General features: G+C 42.4%; 4 protein-coding genes across 7 annotated transcripts; 2 read left to right on the top strand and 2 right to left on the bottom strand.

Moving 5' to 3' along the window:
* Positions 1-3,105: 3,105 nt before the first annotated feature.
* On the top strand, positions 3,106-5,163 carry LIPT1 (lipoyltransferase 1). Its single transcript, XM_003203142.4, has 2 exons — positions 3,106-3,380; positions 3,675-5,163. The coding sequence occupies exon 2, from the start codon at positions 3,947-3,949 to the stop codon at positions 5,066-5,068; it is 1,122 nt and encodes a 373-aa protein (XP_003203190.1). The 5' UTR covers positions 3,106-3,380; positions 3,675-3,946; the 3' UTR covers positions 5,069-5,163.
* A 4,713-nt stretch (positions 5,164-9,876) lies between these two features.
* MITD1 (microtubule interacting and trafficking domain containing 1) lies at positions 9,877-14,335 on the bottom strand. 3 transcript variants are annotated; one of them, XM_019617423.1, is made up of 7 exons: positions 14,248-14,335; positions 13,481-13,582; positions 13,205-13,341; positions 12,589-12,675; positions 11,797-11,912; positions 11,378-11,438; positions 9,877-11,291 (listed from the first exon to the last, which is right to left on the bottom strand). In XM_019617423.1, exons 2-7 carry the CDS (start codon positions 13,527-13,529, stop codon positions 11,196-11,198), a joined length of 546 nt encoding a protein of 181 aa, XP_019472968.1. In that variant the 5' UTR covers positions 13,530-13,582; positions 14,248-14,335; the 3' UTR covers positions 9,877-11,195. The 3 variants fall into 3 exon arrangements, with proteins under 3 accessions (XP_019472968.1, XP_010715040.1, XP_019472964.1); XM_010716738.3 differs by lacking the exon at positions 14,248-14,335 and adding an exon at positions 13,822-14,038; XM_019617419.2 differs by lacking the exons at positions 12,589-12,675; positions 14,248-14,335 and adding an exon at positions 13,822-14,093.
* On the top strand, positions 14,098-19,988 carry MRPL30 (mitochondrial ribosomal protein L30). 2 transcript variants are annotated; one of them, XM_019617428.1, is made up of 6 exons: positions 14,098-14,173; positions 14,342-14,422; positions 15,129-15,275; positions 16,104-16,177; positions 16,265-16,398; positions 18,768-19,988. In XM_019617428.1, exons 1-5 carry the CDS (start codon positions 14,126-14,128, stop codon positions 16,395-16,397), a joined length of 483 nt encoding a protein of 160 aa, XP_019472973.1. In that variant the 5' UTR covers positions 14,098-14,125; the 3' UTR covers position 16,398; positions 18,768-19,988. The 2 variants fall into 2 exon arrangements, with proteins under 2 accessions (XP_019472973.1, XP_003203191.1); XM_003203143.3 differs by lacking the exon at positions 18,768-19,988 and having other exon boundaries at positions 16,265-16,452.
* A 19-nt stretch (positions 19,989-20,007) lies between these two features.
* LOC100538975 (lysozyme g-like) lies at positions 20,008-23,802 on the bottom strand. Its single transcript, XM_003203144.4, is given in 6 exon segments — positions 20,008-20,395; positions 21,161-21,299; positions 22,222-22,362; positions 22,364-22,419; positions 23,027-23,116; positions 23,600-23,802. Coding segments are annotated over 6 exon segments (567 nt in total). The 5' UTR covers positions 23,607-23,802; the 3' UTR covers positions 20,008-20,261.
* Positions 23,803-25,710: the final 1,908 nt, after the last annotated feature.

Raw genomic sequence — 25,710 nt, 5'->3', positions numbered from 1 at the left:
CGCCGCGCCCCTTCCCTCCCCGCCGCGGGCGGTGGCCGCCGCGCCCCAACGGCCGCGTTCCCTGGGTGCCCGGCAACGGCCGGCTTCCAGCCGCCCCTCAGCGCTGTGCCAGACAGCCTTGGCCACAATCTTGGATTTCAGTCTTACTGATTTTGGTACACTGGAAATCATCAGAGGAGACTCTACATTACCATATTTCATAGAATTTTCACAGAATGGCCTGGGTTGAAAAGGACCACAATGATCACCTCGTTTCAACCCCCCTGCTATGTGCAGGGTCGTCAACTACCAGACCAGGCTGCCCAGAGCCACATCCAGCCTGGCCTTGAATGCCTCCAGGGGTGGGGCATCCACAGCCTCCTTGGGCAATCTGTTCCAGTGCATCACCACCCTCTGTGTGAAGAACTTCCTCCTAATATCTAACCTAAACCTCCCCTCACTCAGTTTAAAACCATTCCCCCTTGTCCTATCACTATCCACCCTCATAAAAAGCCGTTCCCGCTCCTATTTATAAGTTCCTTTCATGTACTGGAATGCCAAAATGAGGTCTCCCCAGAGTCTTCTCCAAGCTAAACAAGTCCAGTTCCCCCAACCTTTCTTCATATTTACCTCCAAGAGAAATGTGAAAAGATAGCATTTCAGGTTCTAGGAAAACTCTTCTCTGTGAACATTCATTTTAGGAATGAAGTTATGTTGGTTTTATTCTTGTATGTCTATGGTTTTCTTTAAATTATATAAAGTGGCCTCTCATATGTTGCTATTAGGGCCACAGGACTTGAAGCCACAGCAGCAACAGCCTGAGTCTGACTTATTTACTGTCCATGAAAAAACAGAGACCCCCAGTAGTTACACTGTTGGTAAGATGTCACAGAAAATGCAAAAATCTCTCTAAAATAAGTTGGATGTGTTGCATTTCTGGTGACTTTTCAAAGCCTGTGATTCATGACTAGTGCAGCAGAGTCAGTGTCTGGAGTGCTGCTTCCTGTGGAAGGCCAACTGGCAAATTGGACATTTAAAGCCAAGTATTGAAAGGTATTAGTGGAGCCCACAGGGAAGATGGCATTACTGCTGCTTTGCTCAACCTCTCTTCTACCAATGCGAGCCTTCTTCCTGCTCATGCCTCAAGCACATTTTTATGCATAATTCAACTTCTGCTAGAGCCTATGAAGAAAGAATTACATCCTCTTTGGGTTGTTACTCTCGGCTCTGTGAAAATTGACATCAGTTACTCAGTTGGCTATTTGCCTCACACAGCAGAGTGCACAGTGGGTTTGGGATTTCTGCACCCAAAGGTTAAATCCAGAGCTGCACTCCTGACAGGAATTTGGGAATCACATCACTAAGCAGTTTGTGCTGGATCCTACCACAGAGTGAATCTATATTCTGAGATTTTATTTATTTATTGGGATCATCTGCTAGATTACAATGCAATATAATCCAGTTTATAAAATTATACTTATTGCATATTGCTAAAATATGTCTAATGATCTCAGTGGGTTTGTCTAAAAATAGCCACTTTTCAGGAAAGGTACTTGCAGCTGAATATGCATTTTATCTATCAGCATATAAGAAACAGAGCCAAGACATTTTTAACTGTCCACCTTAGTGTTCTGCACGTTTTACTTTTCTAGCACATTCTCCTTCTAATTAAGGAAAGGGGTGTTGCCTTGGTCAGGCTATTTTCAGCTTGAAAAACATCTAACAACTCACAGTACGTTTTTACTGACACCCGGTGGCAAACTGTAGAAATACACAGCAAACCTCCATGAGCCAAGTGCTAAAAGGGAAACAAATGCTCCAGAAATTGATTTGTTTTCTAGTAACATCAGCAGTCCCAGAGGATTTTGCATTTCCATTGCAGTTTCCTCTGAGCAGCATTCACTTTTGCATTCTACCAACCACCTCAAACACTGACTAATTCGTGGAGCATCAACACATTTTTATGGACAAAATCCACATGCTTTTTACCCAGTGCATTTTAGAACAGTTTGCCCCAGCAGAAAGCTGCTACTGCCAAACTAATTTACCTTAAATGCAATAAAACAACATGCTAAGCACACATCAAGTCAGGCTCCTTTTAGAGTCTCTCACAAACCACCACCAGCACTCACGTGGTAAGAGTTTCTTACACTTTGCTTGTCCTACTACACCCACACTTTTAAGACTTTGGTTTAGAAATGTTCTTGCTCTGAACGATCCATTTCTTCAGTGTGAAACAACCCCAAGCTCACACTGTCAATCTTGGCAGCCTCTTGTCTTTTGTCTGCATTTTTTTCTTTCACTTTGCAGGGAATATAGCTATTGTACAACTATCTATTTAATCAGAGGTAAAGGCAATGCAAGTTCCATTATTATCAATTCTGTTGGTAAAACGAACAAACAAGGGATGCTCTGAAAGTAATGCCTGCCATTTTATAATGTCGACCTATGACATCAGAGGAGGATGTTGGTGGGATGGCAGTAGAGGTTGAACCCTTCCACCAATATCCCATTACATTTTGTTGCCATATGACAGATGGCAGCAGAGAGGCAATCTGACACAATTGTGTCTGACATGGATGAAGTGGATGAAGCAAAGGTGCATCACTGAATTCTTCCATGCAGAAAAAAATGGCACTCATTGACATTCACTGACACTTGCTGAATGTTTATGGAGACCAAACAGTGGATGTGAGCACAATGAGGTGGTGCATTTCAGCAGTGGTGACAGTGACAGTGGGCCACCTCCACTGCCGTATTTTGTTACAAGCATGGCAGGTAGGCACTTGTTCATCACTGGTGAAAATGCATAGCTAATGGTGGTGGCTGTGTTGAAACACAGTGTTTTGTAGCTGGGAATTTGCTCTATCAAACAGTGTTATTATTTGCTTTGCTGTAGTTTCCATGCAAATAAATAGGAGGCATTACTTTTGGAGCATCTACATACAAAAATTCTGGGGTTATATTCCCAAACTGCTTCTGCAAATGATTTTGCTGTTTCGTTAGAATAATGATACCAGCCTGCTGTTTCTTCCTAAATCACCTGTTTTTAGAACTAGGAAGAAAAATTACTTCCCATCTGTCACTGTTGCAGAGGAATAATCCGTGAGAATGCACACAAGCCACTTTCCCAACGTTTTTATGTACAATTCTTCAGGTCTTGAGACTTCCATATTGGGGAAAAATGCAAGATAAAAGCATGCAACGCATCCTTTACGGTACACCAGCAATAATACGGATTCCTCTGAGGATAAAACTTCAGCTCCTGAAAGGTTATGGCAAACTCGAAGAAGCGCCTGCCCCCGCACCTCTAACCCAGGAAGCGGAAGGGACTGAGCAAGCCGCTGAGCTGCCGTGGCGCGCATGGTGGCCGTGCCCGCACACCGTCATCCCTCTCCGCGGTGAGTAGAAAATGGGGGGAGGAAACGCGATGGCGGCTGGGGGGTGCGTCGCTTAGTTGCCTCGCGACGGGGCTTGCCGCCGTACGGGAGAACGGTGAGGGAGCTGTTGTTCGCTGAGCAATGGCGGCCCGGACGGGCTGCACTCGGCGTGCACGGAGGGCTCGGCTGACGCGTCTATAGGGAGCTGCTGGCTGAAGCCATGCTGCTGCAGTTCAGTGGATCGATATGCACCGAGCAGAACTGCATGGGTTGAGAGGAGGAGAATCGGTCCCATTAGTTCCCTTGGCCTTCCAGGCACCGAGGATAGCCTGCTGCAAGGAGGAGCATTTCTGACAGCCTCAGCTTGTATACTAAGCACACGTCAGGGTGGGACAGCATCAGGAGCCTCCAGAGGAAAGCATTTCTACTCACGGCAGTTTAAGAACGTTGCTACTTTGGAAGGAGCATGACTGCATCATGACTGCAACCAGTAGTTCCTCCCTGTCACAACTGCGGGCTGTGCGTGTGCCACATTCAGCTCTACTAGCACATACAGGCCTTTTGCCCACCGTTCCATTGTTAAGACCATGGTGCTGCAGTCCTCATTCAAGAGCTGCCTGCCGCTGTCGTGCCTTCTCAGGACTCCCAGAGCTGGCTTTGGAGGCACAGCTAGTGGGGGGCTCATCATCCAGTCTCTGTCTAATGATGTTTACCAAAATCTAGCAGTGGAAGACTGGATCCATGACCACATGAATTTGGAGAACCGGCATGTCCTTTTCCTGTGGAGAAATTCCCCAGCTGTGGTAATAGGAAGACACCAGAATCCCTGGCAGGAGTGCAACCTCCAGCTGATGAGGCAAAAGAACATAAAGCTAGCCCGGAGGAGGAGCGGGGGTGGGACGGTATACCATGACTTAGGCAATATCAATTTGACTTTTTTCACAGCCAGGAAAAAATATGAGCGAATGGAAAACTTGAAACTAGTTGTGAAGGCACTGAAAGCCTTGCGGCCACAGTTAAATATTCATGTCACCGACAGGTATGACATCTTGCTAGATGGGCAGTACAAAATCTCAGGTACTGCTGCAAAGCTGGGGCGGACAACTGCTTATCACCACTGTACCTTACTCTGTAATGCCAATAAATTTCTTTTATCTTCTGTACTGAAGAGCCCTTATAAAGGACTGAAAAGCAATGCCACTCCCAGTGTGCCTGCCTCAGTGAAAAACCTCTTTGAAGAGGATCCTAGCTTAACTTGTGAGATGCTGCTGGATGCCATCGCTGAAGAATATGCCACACAGCACAGAATAGATCATCACATCACCTTAATAGATCCAACTGATGAGACTGTGCTTCCTGGAATCAATGATAAATCTAAAGAACTACAAACCTGGGAATGGGTGTATGGAAAGACACCGAAGTTCAGTGTTAGCACATGTTTTAACATGATCTATAAAGATTCTGTTCTTGATGTTAAAGTGGACATGGATGTAAAGCATGGAAGAATTGAAGCCTGTGACATTGATCTGCCGCAGCAGTGGCTTCCACCAGCACTGTGCAGTGAGCTAGTGAAGAGCCTTACAGGCAGTAAGTTTTGCCCAAATGAAACCACTGCACTGTCAAGCACACTGCTGAGAACATGTCCACAAGATTATGAGTTGCACAGAAAGTGGAATCTGTTATGTGAGAATATGACAATGTTAATGTGATTTGTGTTGTGAAATTGTCAGATAAACTCCTGCTTTTTCAGATTATTTATTAAAAACAAAATTAAAAGATTGATTTCTATAAGCTTCTTTTCCTATCTATTAGCCTTTAAGCTTTTTAATGTTGTGCTTTTGTTCAGTATTACCTGCTAGCAACTAGATTTCACTCTGCCTGCACCTGAGGTCAAGCTGCAGAATGTAAGCCCCTGTAACAGGTAGCAGCCTTCATTGCTCCATGCTGACAGACATCATCACTGCTTAAAACAGAATATGCTGCAGGCCTCCCCCCTTGTTTCTGTAGGAAAGAAGGTACAAATTGCAGATGGGGATTAGATGGGATAGATGGAAAACTGCTGCTGTGCTGCTGCACTTGATTCTTAGCCTGTATCTCATTTCCTGCAGATAGAAACTCAAAGACCATGCCTCAGTCCCTGAGCTGTGTGGAAAGGGATGTCCCCCTTGTTCCTGGTTGGAAATCCTGTCCTGCAGTGCTGGTGACCCTCTTCTCATATTTACAAGGGTGTTAGTAAGCTGCACTTGCAGCTGTCCCTCTCAGTTCCACACTGGATTAGGGGTTTGCACATCTATGTGCAGAAGAGACAGGAGGGATTAGAAGTTGCAGTGTGGAGGATTATATGATGTGGCAGAAGAGGCTGAGATGTGGACCACATGTGCCTCCTTTGTACCCAGGACAGTGACCCAGGTGTTGTTCAAACAGTGGATTCATTACCCCATGTGCAATGAGCCACATTCCCACGGACAGGAGAATTTCTTTTATTCAGGCAACGGTGCTGGTGGAAGTTTCCACAAACCAAGAACAATAATTCAATTTTCTTCACTGTATTTATACATTAAATTCCTAAATATTCTGCCAGAAGAGGCACGTACTACCTACATATTCATAAGCTTAAGCAATCATTATACACCATCCCCTTCTGGCTACTTTCCTGGCCATCTGTGCTTGCACAGGGTTGCTGAGGGGTCTTACATGACCCTCATTGGTCATAGGGAATGCTCCCCTTACCCTTTTTTCCTTTCCTCATTGCAGTAGAACAAGCTGAATAGTTCTCTTGCCAGTTTTCCAAGGGGAACAATTGTCATTGATTAATCAGGTTATATCAATTGTCTAATGCTAAGACATTCTGCTATAGGATAAGCAGTACTTGATCAAAGGTTTCTACAGTCATGTAGGGTCTGTTCAGCTTGCTGACAAGAAGACTCTGGGGACTTGATAGTGGTCTTTCAGTATCTAAAGAGGAGCTATAAGAAAGAAGAGGACAGACTCTCTAGTAAGGTCTGTTGTGATAGGACAAGGGGAAATGGTTTCAAACTAAAAGATTTAGACTAGATCAAGATTTTTTTTTTTTTATAAGAGTGGTGAGGCATGGAACAGGTTGCCAGAGGTGGTGGATGCCCCAACCCTGAAGACACTCATGGTCAGGTTGGATGGGACTCAGCACGCTGATGTAGTCCCTGTTCATTACAGGAGAGTTGGACTAGATGACTTTTAAGGGTCCCTTCCAACTCAAATGATTCTATGATTCTGTGAATTGGTGTGTAAGCCACAAGTGGGAAGACCTATTCTACATTACAATATGCACATGTAAACACAAACCTCCTACCACCTAACAGAAAACTTGCTAGTGGAAGGCAGTAGTGAACTGAAAGTGGTAATTTTCAGGTTAAATCACAGTAATAACTCAATATAGGAGTACTATTCTTAAATAAAGGCTTGAGATTTATTTCTCTATTGTTGCAGAATAACCAGAATGCAATTTTTACCAGGTCAGAATAGAAGCAGTTTATTGTTACAACTGTAGGAGAGAACACAGCACAGCAAAGTGATGGGCTCTGCTGGTAGGAGCTCTGCCCAGATGAATCTGTTAGAGAGCTTACTTTTAGGCTATACAACACTTTCAGCAAGCTGCCTTTGAATAGTACTTAAAATTTAAGTGGTGTGTTCACCAAGCGAAAGAGACATAAATTCACCCTGTGGAGGTGCAAGCACATCACAGTAAATTCCGCCTGGGACACAATATGTAGTACAACTCAATTTATGTAGAGATCTTTTCTAGAAGGTTAACGGGGGCCATGGGACTCGAAAGCACCAAGTTCAGAAATGGAGCTCAGGGCTTGTTACTGGATGAGGTATTGAAACACCAACAGTTTACCACTTCCGAAGATAAGAGAACTGGAGGAAAATCAGAACAAATAAAGTGGATTGAGAAGCGCCAGTGTCAAGTAGGCAAGAAAAAATTTTGCTGTTAGGGCAAGATAAAAAAGGACTGGCATAAACAAAAGAAAGTAAAGGAGAAATGATATTTATGTCCTTCAGGCTGTCCTAATTACATTTCTCAGACTGTGGCATGGAGGAAGAGACTCTTCCATTCCTCCTCCTGCTATAGTCTGTTACAGCTCCTCTACTTCTGCTAGTGTTTCCAGGAGCAAGATATTGAATTTGCAATGCCATGAGTTTAGTCTCACTGTCTTTCTCCTGACATGCAATGCAGAGATAAGCATTGCTAACTAATTCAGTAAGAGGCTTAGTCTGCCACCAGACAGCAAGAGATTGCAATTGCTCTTGAATTTCTGGCTATAAGCCTGCAACAAAGGCAGCTGCTACAACTGCTGGAGGTTTTTTAGCAGCATTGCCTATGCCAGAATGCCAATTAAAAACTAACTTGAGGTAGTCCATGAAGGCTAGAAGGTATTCCCGTTTTGTATTTTGCCCCATTTTTCTTCAGGTGGGTCATCTGAAGATAATCTCCAGCTAACCCAAGTTCACTGTCACCCTGGAAGGCTAGCCTTTTCTGTTAATCGCTGCCTGATTTCACAAGGCTTAACAGCATACAAGAGCTGCTTTCTATCAGCCCAACTTGGATTATACCAACTGATAACACTTCACAGTTCTCTAGATTTCTGAGTTTCTTCTCATGTATGGAAATCCTTTTGCTGTCTTATACCTTCAGGAGTGCACAGGGTGTGAACAGTAACCACACCTCCGGGTTGCCCCTGAAAAGAGGGTACATTAGGCCCTCTGGACTCTAAGGTGCTCCACAAGTACACTGTTTTATCTAAGTGAAAGGTAAATTCAATAGGACACTGCTCAAAGGTATTATCCTTGGTCCACATCACCTGCAAAGACAGGCTGAGGAAGCTGGATTTGTTCAGCCTGGAGAAGAGAAGGCTGCAGTGAGGTATTCCAGTATTTAGAAGGGGATTATAAACAGGAGGGGAATCGACTTTTTACTTGGTAGACAGTGATAGGACAAGGGGGAATGGTTTTAAGCTTAAGAAGAAAAGGTTTGGATTGGATGTCGGGGAAGTTCTTCACAGAGAGAGTGGTGAGGTGCTGGCACAAGCTGCCCAGAGAGGTTGTGGATGCCCCATCCCTGGAGGTGTTCAAGACCAGGCTGGATGGAGCCCTGGACAACATGGTCTAGTGCCAGGTTTGGAGGTTGGCAACCCTGCCTGTAATTGGGGTTTGAACTTGATGACCCTTGGGGTCCCTTCCAACCCAAGCCATTCTGTGATTCTGTAATTCAGAAGCTCTTTTTACCTAAACATCTACATGTTTTAGGAGAGTAATGAATTTACATATACTGGAGTTTCTTTTGTGGGTGCTGGGACTTCTCCTGATTGTCTAGTTCCCAGTTCCCTTATTCAGGGAGACAAAGGCTATCAGCTCACGGTCACCGCTGCCAAAGTGACTATGCAACCTGACAATAACCAGAGACTAAACAAAGACATCAGGGGTCCTCCAGCTGAGTGTCTAGTCCAAACCTCACCATGTAGGTTTTAATTGTTTACAAAATACAGAGGCTCATGCTAGAACCAGAGGCAGGGAAGGGGCTAATTGGCCCAGTAAGGACTGACTATTCCATAACTCACTGGAGCAGCTCAGCACAGGGTGGCAGCATACCACTTCAGTGTCATCCACACTCACATCGTATTCATAAGCAAACTAGACTTTCCTAACCTACCACTCCTTGATTTTACCAGAAATACAATTACCTTTCTCCCTTTTATTTTACCAGAATTTCAATCACTTTTCCCTCTTCTTAGCTGGTACCAGGAGGCATAGCCTTGCCTGAACAATCCAGATTTTGACCTAACTACATACATGAGTGGCAGCATAAAATATGACCAGAAATCAGTAAAATGATTGCATACCCTGTGCTCCTACATTGCTCTGATAAAATAAATGCTGAAGAGGGTAAGTTTCTATTCATTTATGTCCATTTCTCTTCATATAGTGTTCTTACTGACAATTAAGGGAACTATGTAAAGATAAAGAACTTAGAAAAACTGTACTGCACTACAACAGGTATGTCACTGAGGGTCTAGTAGTATAGATATATACAGACACTACATATTCTAAAGATCTGGAAAGAAATCAGTAGCCTTAGCTATTTTGCAGTCAGAAGCACAGGAAGGTCTATAAATGAAGAGAGAGAAGATCAGGATTACCTCCTGTGCTACCAGTACAGGACCACATCACTGGGCTTACTGCTGAAATAAAGAAGTGTATGGTATTACAGGTGCAGAAGGCATAAGGCACCCATCAGTCCTGAGTTTAAAAGATCTCAACTGTTAACTGAGTACTAAGATTTAAAGGTGATCTGAAATATTGATGGTGGCTTTTCATCTAGCCCCTGTATGTCTGAAATCCGGGCTAGGTGAAAACATACAAAGTTTCACATTCAGGATGCTTAATGTATTCACAATGAACTTCCTCTCATCAATAGCTGATCTTTGAGACATTACCTGGCTTCTTGGAGTCGTAAAAGAATTTAAACAGATGACTTAAATTACAAATAATAAAAAATAACCTTTATTCCCATTAAAAATATGCATATGTTATATACAACTGAATAAAATTGATGACAGTAACTATACACATTATCTCAGCAGGAAGACAGGGACTCTCTATGGAATGTTTTGGAGGGTCCTGGTAGCATATAGCTTCTGTAGCACACAATATTCTTTGTCTGATTCAAAATTGAAAAACTGAGACATTTTTATGCAAAAACATCAAGGCAGACCATTAGCGAACTGTTACCCATAAAACAGGGCAAAGATCAACAGTTTCTTGTTGATAGCTTTGGAATAGATCTGTTTTGTTAGAGGCAAGACTTAAAGAGGGATAATGAAATACAACAGCCATAAGGAAAAAGAAACAAGAAAGTTTTGGGTTATGCAACCTCTGGAGTAATTTAAAAAACATTATTACTATATATATATATATAATTTATTTTTTAAGGGTCTTAGTAGCAGGGCAATAGCGAATTGCAGTTCTGACTGGCATGACTAGAAGTACAGACACTGAACTTGCAAGTCAAGAGAAGACTGGGAGAGGATCATACAACTTTTCCAAGCCTAATGCAAAGTATAGAAATCAGATATATGACACCGCAGCAGGGAATAAAAGAACATACATGAGTAATACTGAAAAGAATACAGCTAGAACATTGTTTGCATCTTTTTTGCCCCAAATCCATCATTCAGAGAGATGTACAGGAAGATTCTAATATGTCTGCATACTGAACACTACAGTGTTTGCATGCAAGGAGCTTAGAGAATGGAATGCTAGATATGGGGCTATTTGTAGTCTGTGAAATCGGGTATTATGGGATCAACTAAAACAGCAGAACAGCAGTCATGACTAGAATGCAGGAATTCAAGGAAATACATAAACTGCTTATAAAAGAGGACATATGGGTTGAAATAGTAGCAAGCTTCAGATGTTTGTGAGGTGGTCAATTAAAGTTAAAACCCACAAAATTTGCTCAAGACAAACAAAATTAATAGTAAAAGTAAAAATAACAGTAAAGAGGCCTTTAAGGAACATTTCTAAGGTTGTTATAAAACCTCTTCTCCATAAACTTAAATTTAGACATGGGTTGTATTCTTTAAGATTACAGGATAAAAAAATAGAGTGGAAGAATTGTACAGCCGCGATTTCTCGGACTGTAAAGGCACAAATATTCTTAAATCTATGGATTATAAAAGCAGTGCTGGACCAAGTATCTCTTCCGGAGTGCTTCTGATGATGGACAGTTGGACCCAAGTGGTACAAATTTATATTTCTATGCTTATAAAAACACTCATTAAAAGCAGTTACTGTTGATCACATTTTCTTTGTATGTTTAGTATGAAAGACATCCACTGTTGTTTCATGGCAAGGTCGCAAGTCAAAGTCACAGTATCCAATACTAAAACGACCCTATGGAAATTAAGAGAATTGACATGAGTTACACAGGTAAGCTATTCTATCATGCAAGTTAATTAAAGAGGTTCAAGTGTTTTTACCTGTGGCCTCTTAAAATAATCAAGACCCCTTCCAATCTTAATCATCCATCCATTGTTGAATCTGTTATTAAAAATAAACAAATTCGAAAATCATGAGTACACCAAATTAAAAAACAAAAACAATCTGCATGACTCTCAAGCTCCTTGTCTCAGCCACAACTATTTCCTAGCATAGCGGATACCTGTATGAACCATTCTGATACCTGCATGGAACATTCTGCACTGTTCTGTATACTGAAAAAAAGACATCTAATATATCTAATGTTCTCAGCTGGAACAGATGAAACTATGGTGGACTAATTTTATCCAGTAAAGGGCACTGCCTTCCATTTTGTTAACTGTGGTTAGAAATTATCTCAGAAACTAGGGTTAATTAGTTTAAATAACTGGAATTCACTGATTTTTTTAATATCACTCACCTAATTTCTCGATCATGGATTGAAGATGAAAATGCAACATTCAGTGTTATCCCATGATTCCTCAATGACTGTTTTATTTCTTCCAAGCCACTTGTCTGTTGATTTCTCCCACTCCCCTGTTAAAAATAAAGATAACACTTTCTCTAAAAAAAAACATATATTCTACTTTTGGTCACCGCTTCCTAAAATCCCCTACAAAATCTTTTTAATAATAATTTAAACCCAAAATAAGCCATCTGAGTGAGGGCAGATTTGCATTTTCATGGACAGGATAAGAAGCAGGCAGATTACTGGTACACTTGCTAAGGTATGTGGAGGAAGATCTCACTCAATCCCTTAAAACTAGACACAGATTACTATTCGAGCCAGCATAAATGCAGGGGTAGTTTGAAAGGTTTTAGCTCACCAAAAGCTCTTAAATGAGAGCTATACAAGCAGTTGGAAAAAAGAAGTATCTCAACAGAGATTATTTGTTTTTGATAACATTTCCCACAAAAAAAAAAAACACAAACTTTCACCAAAATAACTTTTCCATTTAAGATCCTGTTACCAAGAATTTGTTATGAATAAACTCTGAATTTATAAAATTATTAATGTTCAGCTATCACAGTTTTTCCTCTTAATCTGTGATTTCAACTGAAGACATTGAAGCCACTCTCAAACAAGTACCTGTAAACATGAATAAATTTATATTTAAATTTAAACATTTATATACACATCTAGGCATGCTGGGTGTGTTTGTGTGGTGTTACCTGGATACAGAGAAATGGAAATTGAAACCTGGACACTTACTTCGTCATAGGAAGTGAGGAGGTGGATTGTTCTCACTTTGCATGGCCCCTTAACCAGCATCTCACAGAATCGCAGGAAATTATACAACTGTAACAATTTTGTGTCATTCAGTAACTTGGATTATTTTAGTTGCTACATCAACTAAAACACAGCAGAACAGCAGTCAAGACTGGAATGCAGGAATTCAAGGAAATACATAGGCTGCTTATAAAAGAGGACATAGTGGTTGAAATGGTAGCACAGCTTTAGATGTTTATGACTTTATTGCTCTCTACAACAACCCGACAGGAGGTTGTGATGAGATGGCGGTTGGCCTCATCTTCCAGGTAAGAGTAACAGGATGAGAAGGAATGGCCTCAAGTTGTGTAAGAAGAGGTTCAGGTTGGATATTAGGAAAAATTCTTTCTGAGAAAGAGCAGTGAGGCAGTGGTACAGGCTGCCCAGGGAGGTGGTGCAGTCACCGTCCCTGGAGGTGTTCCAGAAGTACATAGATGTGGCACTGAGGGGCCTGGTCAGTGGGCATGGTGGGGATGGGCTGGAGGTTGGACTGGATGATCTGAGAGGTCTTTTCCAACCGTACTGATTCTGTGATATGCAACACTGAATATCTACTTGCCTGATGGACTTGCCTAATGTAGGGGTCCTCCACCCATACTTCAGAAACAATCTCAGTCAGATACTCCTGGAAAAGCTTCTCATAGCCAAAACCTGTTGCATTTTCCTCTATCCTGATTTGCTTATGGTATTTGCCATCTGAAAAAAAAGAAAAGGAAAAGGAAAAGGAAAAGGAAAGGAAAGGAAAGGAAAGAGCATCTTTGTCAGTAAAATCATGACATAATCCTCAGGTAACATCAAACATTTAAATGTGAGCAAGACAGTGGTGGCTGCACACCTTGCTTCTCCTTCTCGATATGTTTTTTTATGTCTTCAGCCCTCGTCATGTACTCCGATATTTTCTGCCGGTACCGCTGCTTCTTTGCCTCATCCTTCGTTCCTGCCAACCAGAACCGCAGACATGAGCTCTCCCCGAGCCAGGGCCGGGGAGAGCTCGACTTCCATGGCCCCAGCCCCCTCCGGAGGCGAGAGGGGAGCGGGGCGAGGCAGCCTCCCGATTCGTGTCACCTCGCGGCCGGCGGTCTCCGGGCGAGCCCCGAAATGACCACGGTCCAACACCAGCACACAGCGCGGTGTTAATGGCCGCACGGTTCCCCGCTCCCGTTCCCAGCTCGGTACCTTTCACCACCTGCAGCAGCAGGTCGATGCCCTCCTGGTAGCACACCAGGGACTCCTGGAAGCGAGACGCCAGGTCCAATTCCACCGCCCGCTTCACCGTCTCCGCCCCGGCCCGCTCCAGCGCGGCCGTGCCATCGCCCCCCGCCCGAGACATGGGCACAGCGACGGGCTGCGGGGACGGAGGAGGGGCCGCGTGGAAATCGAAACCGGGCCGGTGAGGCGGGCTGCGCTTCACCGCTGCCCTTCCTCCCTCGGAACCCAAGAGCTGCGGTGGAGGTGCCCGGCCGGAAGGCTGCACACCGACATGGCGGCGGGTCGGGGCGGGTTGCGGCTCGGCGCTGCCTGGAAGGCGGTGAGGGGGTGGCGGGGGAGACCGTATGCTGCCATGGAGAGGGTCCGGTCGGGGCGGCCGGGACTTTTGCTTACGGAGAGACGTGGCCGTTGGGAAGACCTGCGGCTGGGGGACTCTTCTACAGCCGCCGTGAGATGTAGTTAATGGGGACTGCTTTGTTTTCGGTAGGTGCTGGGGAGAAGGCCGGAAGGGATCGTGCCCACGCAATGGGCTCGGCAGAAGTTCACCAAGTCGAGAATTCCCGAGTCGGTACGTTCTGGCCTCCTAGAGGAGGCTGAAAGCTGTGCAAGTATGGCAAAAAGATATTAGCCTGCTCGTTCTGGGCCTTCTGTGATGTGGCGGCTTACTGACAATGGTTCTGAAGCCACAGAGAAGCTTGGCTTGGTTTGCATTGCAGCTTATCTTTCTGCAAGGCACCGTCAAATTGCATTTGACTTTTCCTAAATCTTCTTAAAGTTTCTTAGTCCTGTGACAAAACTTTTGACTCGTAAGCTAAACAGAAGTTGTCCTGTTGTCCTGTGAGATGCATGTGTCATAAGTGCTGTGCTATTATGGAACGCCATGTATCCGTGCTGTTGTGTGGCCTGACTTCAGAGTTAATGTATTAATTAGCAAACCATTGTAAGTTTCACAGTGCTATAAAAGATGCACTTGAACTTCTTTACTGTGGGGGTGACAGAGCAGTGGAACAGGCTGCCCAGAGAGGTTGTGGAGTCTCCTTCTATGGAGAGATTTGAGACCTATCTGTACGCTTTCCTGCGATCTGCTATAGGGAACTGCTTTAGCAGGGTGGTGGACTCAATGATCTCCAGAGGACCCTTCCTACCCCTATGATTCTGTGATTGTATCGCTTGGCAAGTTGACCTACTGAAAAGAAATTTAATTGGAGATGTTAGATTTTTACCAAGGCTAAGTGTGCTTTGGAGGGTTGAAAACTATGAACTTTTTGCTCTAGGTATTTCAGCCACGGCCTGGAGATCATGAGAAGTACGGAGGTGACCCTGAGCAGCCCCACAAAGTCCATATTGTTACTAGAATAAAAAGTGTAATCGGTCGCCCATATTGGGAGAAGAAGGTTGTACATGATCTTGGACTGGATAAGGTATGGAAGTTGTGGTTGTTCATACTGCCTCCGGGATGCAGAAACGCAGGGTAGAATTCAGATATTGTTTTTTCTTGATTTTTCTTGTTGCTGTTGTGTGCTTTTTCTGCAGTTACAAAACTTGGATTGTTTTACAGCTACTACTAAGCATAATTGAGAATTGGGTCGTGTGTGTAAGAGCCGATAGGAACAGTAATGAAAATTGCTCACTTAGTACGAATTCAGATTATAAATACATGGTATTGCTGTTGTGTCTGAGGAGAACTTTATTTTGAGAATTCTGCTGAAATAATAAAAACAGATTTGCAAACACTTCAAATTCAGTTTTCTTGCTAGGTGATATTAAGCAGATATTGCAAATAGACCTAATTTATTAATGAAAAGTTTTCTGAATCTAAAAGGTGTGATGGATGCTCAAACAGATTTAAGAGTTCGTGTCAGATTTAATCAATTTTTTTAGGTAGAATTGCACTTCGTGCAAAAATTCATCTAGTCGATATTGTATTTTAGAGGGGAAAAAAAGTGATGACTTTAAGGCCTAACTGAAGCAAGTCTCACACTGTATTTATGTGTAGGCATTTCTAACATTTGGAAGAAATTTGAATATATTGATAATGTAGTGGGAATAAAGCTGAAATTGGCATTTTACTGGAATCATGAGTTTGATCAAGCTTTGATTTCATATTTTCATGTATGCTCGTAATACATCAGTATTATTTCTCCAAATCTGAATTTGCAAATGTGGTTTATATTTTACTGAAAAGTTTGGTGAAGAGAGATTTGTACTTTGGAACTGTATTTTTAAAACCAATACTATCCTTCATATAGGCTCATCAACCAAGACTGCACAAAAATATCCCTTCTGTGAATTCCAGACTGAAAGTTATTAAACATCTGATAAGGTTTGTTAGCTATGTGTTTAATTTGGAATACTAATATAATTCCGTTCTTGTCCTAGAACCGTACTAAGCACACTCTTCTATCTGTAGAATACAGCCGTTGAAACTACCGTATGGGTTGCCAACAGAAGAGGAAATGGCAGACACCTTTCTTACGAGCAAGGGAGAGCTTATCATTAAACAGCGTCTGAAACCTGTGGAGCAGGAAGAAATTAAGTCATAAGGTGTGCTGGTTGGAATTATGTTTTCTAAAATAAATAATTTAAGTCCTGAGTTAAGAGCTTGTGTATGAAATGGAAGCTGGTATGTAAATAGAACAGATCTAACTGATGATAGTGTATTTTGCAGCTAACAGCAAAGGTTTGTAATGAGGGTGCATGGATTCGCCTTTACTACGTTAAAAAAAGAACAGGAATTTAAAAGATTTTTTGATCATGAGTTACCTGAGAGCTGACTGACTGTTTGTTCAGAGCTCAATTTACTGATGCAGGCTTGAGTGGCTTACCTCTGTTATTCAAGTCTCACATTTGTTTCTTACCAGGCAGTTTCATCTGGCCTCCCCTGTAGCTTGAAATAGAATTGTAAAATCACAGAATGGTTTGGGCTGGAAGGGACCTCACAGCCCACCCAGCTCTACCCCCACCATGGGCAGGGCTGCCCCCCACCAGCTCAGGCTGCCCAGAGCCCCATCCAACCTGGCCTTGAGCACCTCTAGGGATGGGGCACCACAGCTTCTCTGAGTAGCCTGTGCCAGGGCCTAATCAGTCTGAGTAAGAAATTTCTTCCTAACATCCAACTTAAACCTCCCCTCTTTTAGTTTAAAATCATTCACCCTTCTCTTATCACTATTAGACCATGTAAAAAGTAAGTCTCTCACCTTTTAAGTATTGGAAGGCCACAACGAGGACTCTCCAGAGCTTTTTCTTCTCCAAGCTAAACAATCCCGACTCCCTCAGCCTTTCTTCATAGGAGATGTGCTCCAGCCCTATAATCATCTTTGTGTATCTCCTCTGGACCTGCTGTAACAGTTCCGCATCCTTCTTGTGCGGGAGGCCCCAGACTGGGGGGAGAAGGAGGGACTCCTGCTTTCCAATCATAGGGGAACAGTCACCTTCTCACCCTGATGGCCAGCCTTCTTTTGATTTCACTTTTTTTTAATGATAATAGCCTACGAGCTGTAGTCTTTATGAAAGTTAATGCTTTTCACATGCTAACAGAAATCTGGAAACCCTGAAGCATATTTGTTTGATACAAGCTAGTAGTTAAAAGCTGCAAGCATATAAAATAAGACCTTTCACTGGAGTTGTCTTGAATAGTACTGTGTGAAATGATTTAAAGACTGTTTTTATTTACTATTTAAGAATTGTGGCTAAAATTAGGAAGCTGCTGCTTTATCAAGTGATAAAGTAGTTTTCATTCCAGCAAGCATAAATTCCATCGTTTATTGTGTTGTGAGCCTCTCCCACACTAGAGACATTGTAGAGGAGCTAATCTTAATTACTGTATGTTGTGGGAAGATCAGAGGGATACAGTGGCTGAAAATGAATGTTTATCCTTTCTGCTTGCTTGCAGGGAAGAGTAAAAGCCTGTAGAAGTTCTAAGGAGTATACATTATCAGTAGAAGGACATAACAACTAGATATACTGTGTGCAGAAAAAAAGACAAAGAAGAATAGGATATAGTAGTACATTGAAGGATGAGATGGCTCCTAAAGGCAGGCCAAAGACAGACATGGGTTGAGCTGAAGAACCTCAGTTTCTCAACAAACTGCAAACTGCAGGACACAGAAAAGACTGAAGGATGTAGAGTAGCAAGGGAAAAAATGAGACAGATAAATCGTGTTTTGTTTTTTTTCTTCTCTCTCTTTTGTTTCTGTATCTGCACAGCATCGTGTGCTGTAGTATAACTGCAGTCTGTAGGGTGGTTTCTGTGTTCCCACAGGGAGGTGCTTGGTAAAGCTGAAATTCAGCCCTTATTAAGAACATGTTCATCAGCCTTGTTGCTGAGGGACAGCAGATACAAGGCCTGCTCTAGGAATGGCAGCCTAAACTGACAAAAACAGGGATTCTAAAGTCTTAACCAGTGTGTTTGGAATGTGTCTGCAGCATTGCAGCCTGGTGAATCTCCAACAGAGGGTGCACTGCCAGTTTTGTTTTACACAACATATACAAATACAGGATCTCTCTCCATTACTATACAGATCTCTCAAGTCACTGTACAGACACTGCAGCCTTCAAAAGTACTGAAGTGTAAACTGAAAAAAATGTATTAATGACCAGGCTTGCTTAGTACTGTGCACAGCTTATGTATTTGATAAATTGCCTATGATAGAGCAGAGCTAATCCCTCCTTCCCAAGTACGGAGAATGGAAAACACTTTTGGACACCTGTTCTTTATGGATAAGGTTTAGCTACAAGGAATGTCTGCCATTGACAGACTGTCAGTTTTCATGAGAAAAGAAAATACACTTTCTTAAAATTTTTAACGTATGTGTAAGTTTGGTTGTTTCTGAAATACTATTTGTTCTAAGGTCACAACAGTTTGCAGTGAGAATTTCCCAGGTTTTCTGTGTGTAACCATATGTTCTCTAAAGATTTATCCTCAGGTGTAAAACTTGATTCAAACAAAGTGCAAAAACCTACTGTGTGTTCACATAACTCCATTAATGGAACATTGTCTCCATGTAAATCTTCCTGAAGCACAGGTAAGAGATACAGGCTTTTTGCATAGGGAACAAGTAAGCTGACTTAAGATGGGAGGAAAATTCAGGTTGGAAGGTATTTTGCAGGTCTTTGGTCCAATGTCCTGCTCTACACCTCAGCTGTCCTCATGGGGGAAAAATTTATATGCAGGATACAGTCTTACCCTGTGTGAGCCTCTCTTTCAGCTTATGGCTGTTGTCATTTATGCTCCCACCTTCCACCACTGTGAGGAGCTTGGCTCCATCCCCTCCATTATCCCTCACAGATATGAGGCATTCCCTCCCAAAGCTGTCCTTCCTCACGAGACAAGTCCTCCAGCCCCAACCACCTTGGGGTTCTCTGCTGCCAACCTCACTCTACTTAATTTGTCTTCACTGTGCCCAAAACAGCTCTGTTCTAGAAGTGAACTAGAAAGTGCTCAGCACATGCAAGTGAACTCTTCCTTCAGTGGAGCTGTGCTTTTGTTCACACAGCCCAGGGTGTCTTCAGCTTCCTTGGCTGCTTGGGCACATTGCTAGCTTGTGTTAGGCTTGCTTGTTGAACAGGATTGATTCGCTATGTCTGCTTGCCATAGAACTTGAAATATATTCAAATGAATCAAATCTTTGGTGTGATGTCTGGTAGCAATACAGAAACATACATACGTAGAAATACAGTATTTTAAGAAGATTTTTAAAAATTATTTTGCTAAGAATATTTTAAATGACAAATATAAAATATCTGTAATAGAACTATAAAAATGCATGGTTGAAAAACCCCCACGGTATTCATTATCTTTTGCAGCTCCTAGTGATATGCTTGCTGCTTTTTTTTTTTTGCTACTCTAAACGTCTTCCTTTTCTCCCCTTTGCCTTGAAATGGCTGATTCAAATCAACAGCTTTGAAGCTAAGGCTCTCCAAATGCTCCAAATGCTTTAGTATGTGTTTGTTAATAGAGCAATAAATCAAAGAGGGAGTGACACACTGAGACACACTCTTGTAGCAGATTAAAACTATACAGTACTTTTGTATACATATAAGTATACAGTGTATTGCAAGTACTCCTGTTTGCCTTCAGTGATTTGCTCTGCTAAGGTGAAAAAGAATAAATAAAAGGTAGCTAATAATCCAAACTGTAAGCTATCTTTTGCCTTTTTTTTTTTTTTCACTTCACAAAAAGATTCAAGCAGTTTTCATCTCTTGTAATTTCTCAGGCAGCAAATTAATGCTGCAGGAAGGAGTCATAATGCTGCTTAACAGGAGCAACTTTAGATTTTATTGATCAGTACACGTGTCTAACAGCAGTACAAAATAGGCAACAAAATCACCTACTGACTAACGATTTGCAATTTTGGTAATGTAAAAGTATTTTCCATAAGTATTGTGTAATTACTCAGCTATCTTTCTCAGTATCCATGTCTCTGAAAGAACTTGGCTCTTGCAACCACATCGTTGGCATAGTCGTTGTGTGTTGTGCCAACATCCATTCCTTCATAGGTCCGGACATTTCTTGTTCCTGCATTATAGGCTGAAATCCCACCTGAAATGAGAAAGAAACACTTAAAAAAGGTAGTATTTCCTAACAAACAAAAATCACAACCTAAGTGTATCGTTTGTAGGTGTCTTTTTACCAGTATTTTTTGGCCACAGTGTTACCATTTTCAGCTGTTTTCATCACCAAGGTGTTTCCATTTTAGCATTGTTAAGAAAGTACGGTTTACATCCAGGCTTGGTGATCATTGTTTCTTTGCTGTATTTTGCAAATCTAACATCTTCAGTTGTAGTATTGCTTCCTTTTGTGATGTTGATAATATCAGGTACGTTTGTATCATAGTTGGGTATGAAGGGCTCAACCATAATGATGGCTTCAGCTGTGATCAGTGCCTGGGAGTGAACCATGTTTCCTTCAGTGAGAACCATAGAGTTCAGAAATTGATACAGTCTCTCTTTGGAGTTGTGAAATGACAGCTTTTTATAAGTAGGTATAGAAATACAAAAAAAAAAAAAAAAAAAAAAAAAAAAAAGAAAGCAAATGGGCAGATGGGGAAGAAAAAAACACCTTACTCCTGGCAGCTGAAAACATAATGATATTTGTCAAGTTTTCCAAAAGTTTGCTAGAAAGATAATGACATTTTTCCTTTTAGTGAGTATCATGAAATATTATTCCACACACTAATAAAACTAACAGGGTAACCAGGATGTGTTTAGTTTTCTAAGTGCTTGGTTTGACAGCATTACCATTCTTGACTTTTATGTGTATGGATTGTTATAAAGTTTTAACATTTTAAAGCTGATAAAGACCTACCTTTGAGCTGCTGTTCCTTACTCCATGTTGGGAATTTTTTCTGAATATCGTTTATTGACTGACACAAAATGTCTGTGCCTTGTTTTATGTGCTCTTCACTGTTCCATGCACCATGAATCTGATGGTACCGTTTGTCAATCTGGAAGACAGGAATGACACACGAAAAAAATGTTATTTGTTTAGAGTTCTTCAGCACTTTTAGGCTGCCTGTACTCATTTTGATCTTTACCTGTTCTGGTAAGAAAGAGCAAGTGAGCTCAGCACAAGGCAGGGGCAAATCCAGCAGATATATGAACAGCAAACTATGGGGGCAGTGGGCAGGCGTGTCTTTCCCACCTCTGTCTATCAGAGCCTTATAAAACTAAGGTAACTGTTGCTGCAAAGGTGCCAAAAGCCGTGTTAGTGCTGCATAAGCTTTTTCAGCTGCAAGACAACTGCTCCTGTCCTCCCCATCTGCACCAAGGGTGCTTAAAATGTTTCCCTTGGGAAGACTCCTGGCTCCATCCCTGTTCTCTTCCCAGGGCAGTAGGAGCAGCATTGAATCTTACCCACAACACAGTGCAGCTCTGAGTGGGCTGGAGCTTTTGTGACAGTGTATCTGAACACATGAAACAAATGTTTATGGTTGTACAAATAAGCATGCAAGTTGGCAAACTAGTGAGGCATGAATAATGAAGCAAGACCCCTACTAGCTGAGTCCCTGTGGTACATAAAGAGTAATTAACCTGACTACATGTATCTACAGCCTCTGGGCCTCTGCACTTATTTTAAAAAATGCTTTTTGAAACAAGATTTATTATCTAACGTATGAAGTAGAAACAATTCATCTCCTTGTTCCCCAAAGAGCTCTGGGAAGCAAGCAGCAGTTTCACTGTGTAGATGCAGGCTGTTCTTGCCCTGATATTTACCAGCATCCCTCTCCTGATGCTGGCAGCTGGAAAATGGATCAGCGCTGGCTTTATTCTGACTGAAAAGTTGTCTGAAAATAGCAGGGAAAGAAAACCTTCTGGTTGACACTGCACCCAGTTTGGGCCATCAAGTTTTGAGAGGGTTGGCCATACCTGCATTAAACCAAATGCATTTCCGTGGTCACCCCAGCCATCCTTCAGTGCTGTCCCAGCGTGTGACTCTCGAGAGATAACAGCAGCAACCACAGATGGTGAAACACACTTGCTGTTGGCCACTTTTGTGATAGTTTCTTTTATATTTGTCCATGTTCTTCAAATCTCTTTCAGCAATCTTCTCTGAAGCAGCAACTCCTACAGCACAACATACATCAGTTTTACTTTCATTTTTACAATCAGAAACAAAATTTTCTAATGGGTCCTGTGACTAAGCCAACATTTTGAATCCCTGTGAATCTCTTTAAAGGGAAACAGTGACAAAATTGACTAATTTCAGTGACGTAGCCTAGTTGTCAACAGATGGCTGATATAAAAAGATATTTTCTCAAAAACAGAGGGCGTTTCTCTAGTGTGCAGACTAAACAGTGGATCTGCTTTAAGTCCAAGCCTTTGGTTGGATTAGTTCCAGAAGATATACTTATTTTAATTTAAGACTATGCTAGGGAAACTTTCAGAACTTTAGGTCATGAGGGAAGCCCTCCTAAGGGAGAGAGAAAAATGGGCTTGATGGCAGGGGCTGAACATGCTCAGCAAACCTTGCATTTTCTCTGTGGTAGTCTTAATATTCTTGGCAGCATCTCAAATGTGACTCCAGTCTCAACATAATTTGTGCACCCAAATAAGATCTCTGACAGCAGTGCAAATACCTGCTCACTTAGCTGTGACCAACAGCTAAGGGCTTAGGTTTGCCCTGAGCCCATGTGTGGATGTGAGGTGGGGGAAGGACTGAGATAGCACCCACCTGCATAGCCCAGACCTTCCGGCTTCGCAGTTCTCTCTGATGCACCAGTTGTTTCAACATTTGCTATGTTCCCGTAGAAATTAGAACAGCCTAAAGGGCAACATACACAGTGAGATGTCACATCAGAGCAGCGTGCGACATATTTTCAGATCCACAGCTGAAACTGATTAGGCATAATTTAGATACTAGCCTGAGCTTTTATCTGAGGAGATGCTCTTGTGGTATTGTATTTGTGCACAATTCATTTCCTCTAGTTTTAGGTCATGTTAGCTTGTCTGAAACTCACTTGGCATCTCCAAAGGGTGTTTTCCATTCCAAAATAAAAACTCTCTGAGACCCAAAAGAAAGCCTGCACGACTTAGTTACAGTTTGCTTTCCCATCAACAAGAAAAATCATGGAGAACATCCTGTGAATACCTTATGTGCAATGTATCTACATTTATCTGTTGCCTAAACGTGCTGTTGCATAAGGTAAAATGCAAACAGCATTGTCAGCCTGAGTTGAGTAGTCAGTAGAAAAGAAGCTTTTATACAATGAATTATTTAGAAGAGTATCAGAGAAATGCCACTGACCTGACATGTTTGCTGCAGGATGACTCCCCACTGTCTCTGGGCATTACTTGAAATGTGTGTGTGTTATAGCTGTAGGCACAGCTGCCTCAGCACTTCCTTCCTGGGAGGGCTTTTATGGGAAAAGGGCAGTGTCCAGCAGCCTCCATGTACCCACCCAAACAAAGCAGGGTTTCTGTTTCAGCTACCATTTGAAAAAGGAAATAACACATAATTGAGTTTAAAAGATGGATGCTGACTGGAAGTAGGAGGAGCCTTATCTGAAAACAACTCCAGTTTCTGAAATGATGACAAGTGCAGAAGGAGGAGCCTCAGCTTTTGGATGTTGTGAAGCTATTGTAGGCAAAGACCCAGCAACACTACCACATGACAGAGCTGCCACTGCTGAAAATGTAGGTATGGAGAGTGAGTGAGTTTCCTGGCTTCATTCCCATTTGAAGACAGACCCAAGTAATCACATAGCATGCAGCAGAACCATGGCAACTGTTTGGGAGTAAGAAAGAAACCACTGGATGGCAGACCTCCCCATCACTGTTCATCTGCTAATGCACCTCTGCCCATGTTCATTTCATGGGGCTGAAATGCTGTTCCACCCTTTGATCAGCTTTTCACACAGTAAGCCAGGGAACTGATTCTGTGTCATTGCCTTGAAAGACTTGATTCTGTAACTTCTGCATATATCATTATTGATACCTCAAGTTGATACTTGGACTAGATGATTGATCGTTGGACTAGATTATTTTAGTAGTCTTTTCTAATCTTAAAGATTCTATGATTCTACTCTAAGTCAAGAACCATATGGAAAAATTCACAGCCCCTACATGGAGCTTGTCATGTTTATGGTTATGAGGAAGGTTGAAGGAAGCTGAAACACACCAAAATATTTTAGACAGGCAGCAATATAGAGCAGATATGCTCATACAGAAATGACAAATACTGAAAATTGAGAATCTCACTAAAGATGATTTGCAAGACAGTAATCTCTAAATGGCTTGTGCTGCTATTCTGTTATTGATGGGGGAAAATAGAAAAGGATGTACTGCATTATTTCTGCGTCATAGTAGTTGAGGCAGGGGGGATCCACAGAATCTCAGATGTATACTGTTCAGTTTTAGACTTCCTACTACAAGAAAGGCATTGAGTTGCTGGAATATATTTAGAGAAGAGCAGTGAATCTGGTAAGGCTCTAGAAAACAAAGTCTGTGGAGCAGTTGAGGGAAATAGAATTGTTCAATCTGGAGAAGGGGAGGCTCAGGGAAGACCTCAGTGCTCTCTATAACAGCCTGAAAGGAGGTTGTAGTGAGGTGGAGGATTCACTTCTTCTCCCAGGTTAACAGTGACAGCACGGAGATAATGGCCTCAAGTTGCACCAGGTGAGGTTCAGGTTGGATATCAAGAAAAAGTTTCTTCTCAGGAGTGGTGAGGCAGTGGCACAGGCTGCCCAGGGAGGCATCCGTGGCTTGCTTGTCACCACGGAAGTGACTTCATTGTGCTCTCTGCTGGTATGTCAGCAGTACAGGTCTGGCTTTGGGCAGCCATTCATATGTAATTTGTATCCCGAATTCCCCTTTTGCTTGTTGTTGCTTGAGGCATTCAGTAACTTCCAGTTTCAGATACTGCTCTTCTTAATTCTGGCTGCTCTGCCTTAAAACTGGTTTCTGCCTTGAAACTGGTGATACATGAAAACTGCCTGATATGGAGATGGCTTCACCACTGAGCAGCATTGGCAAACACAGCTTGCCAGGAGACTGGAGCTTCTCCCAGCATCTCTGGGTTATGCCCATCATAAACATGCAGCCATGCTAATAGCCAGGGCTGATGCTGGCATTGCCAGGGACAATCTGAAGGCAAGGGGAATGCATGTGGACATGACCCAAGGAGTCATTTCATTTTGCTAATCATCTGTTGGAAGTGGAAAAGCCCAAAGGAAAGCAGGAAGAGGGGAGACAGCGTTACATTTGATTTCCACAAACAAAATATTTATTAAGCCAGGGCCTTCCATAGAAACTGTAATTTCTGAAAAGCTGCAGTGATGACTGCAGAGTCAGGCCTTGCCCAGTGTTTTTCAGAAGCAAATTTTATGGCAGTTAAAGGGAATTCATAGAGCAGGTTCC

The sequence above is a fragment of the Meleagris gallopavo genome, chromosome 1, assembly GCF_000146605.3.
Source record: "Meleagris gallopavo isolate NT-WF06-2002-E0010 breed Aviagen turkey brand Nicholas breeding stock chromosome 1, Turkey_5.1, whole genome shotgun sequence".
NCBI lineage: Eukaryota > Metazoa > Chordata > Aves > Galliformes > Phasianidae > Meleagris > Meleagris gallopavo.
The sequence above is the reverse complement of the archived record's forward strand: the minus strand, read 5'-3'. Positions and strand labels throughout refer to the sequence as shown.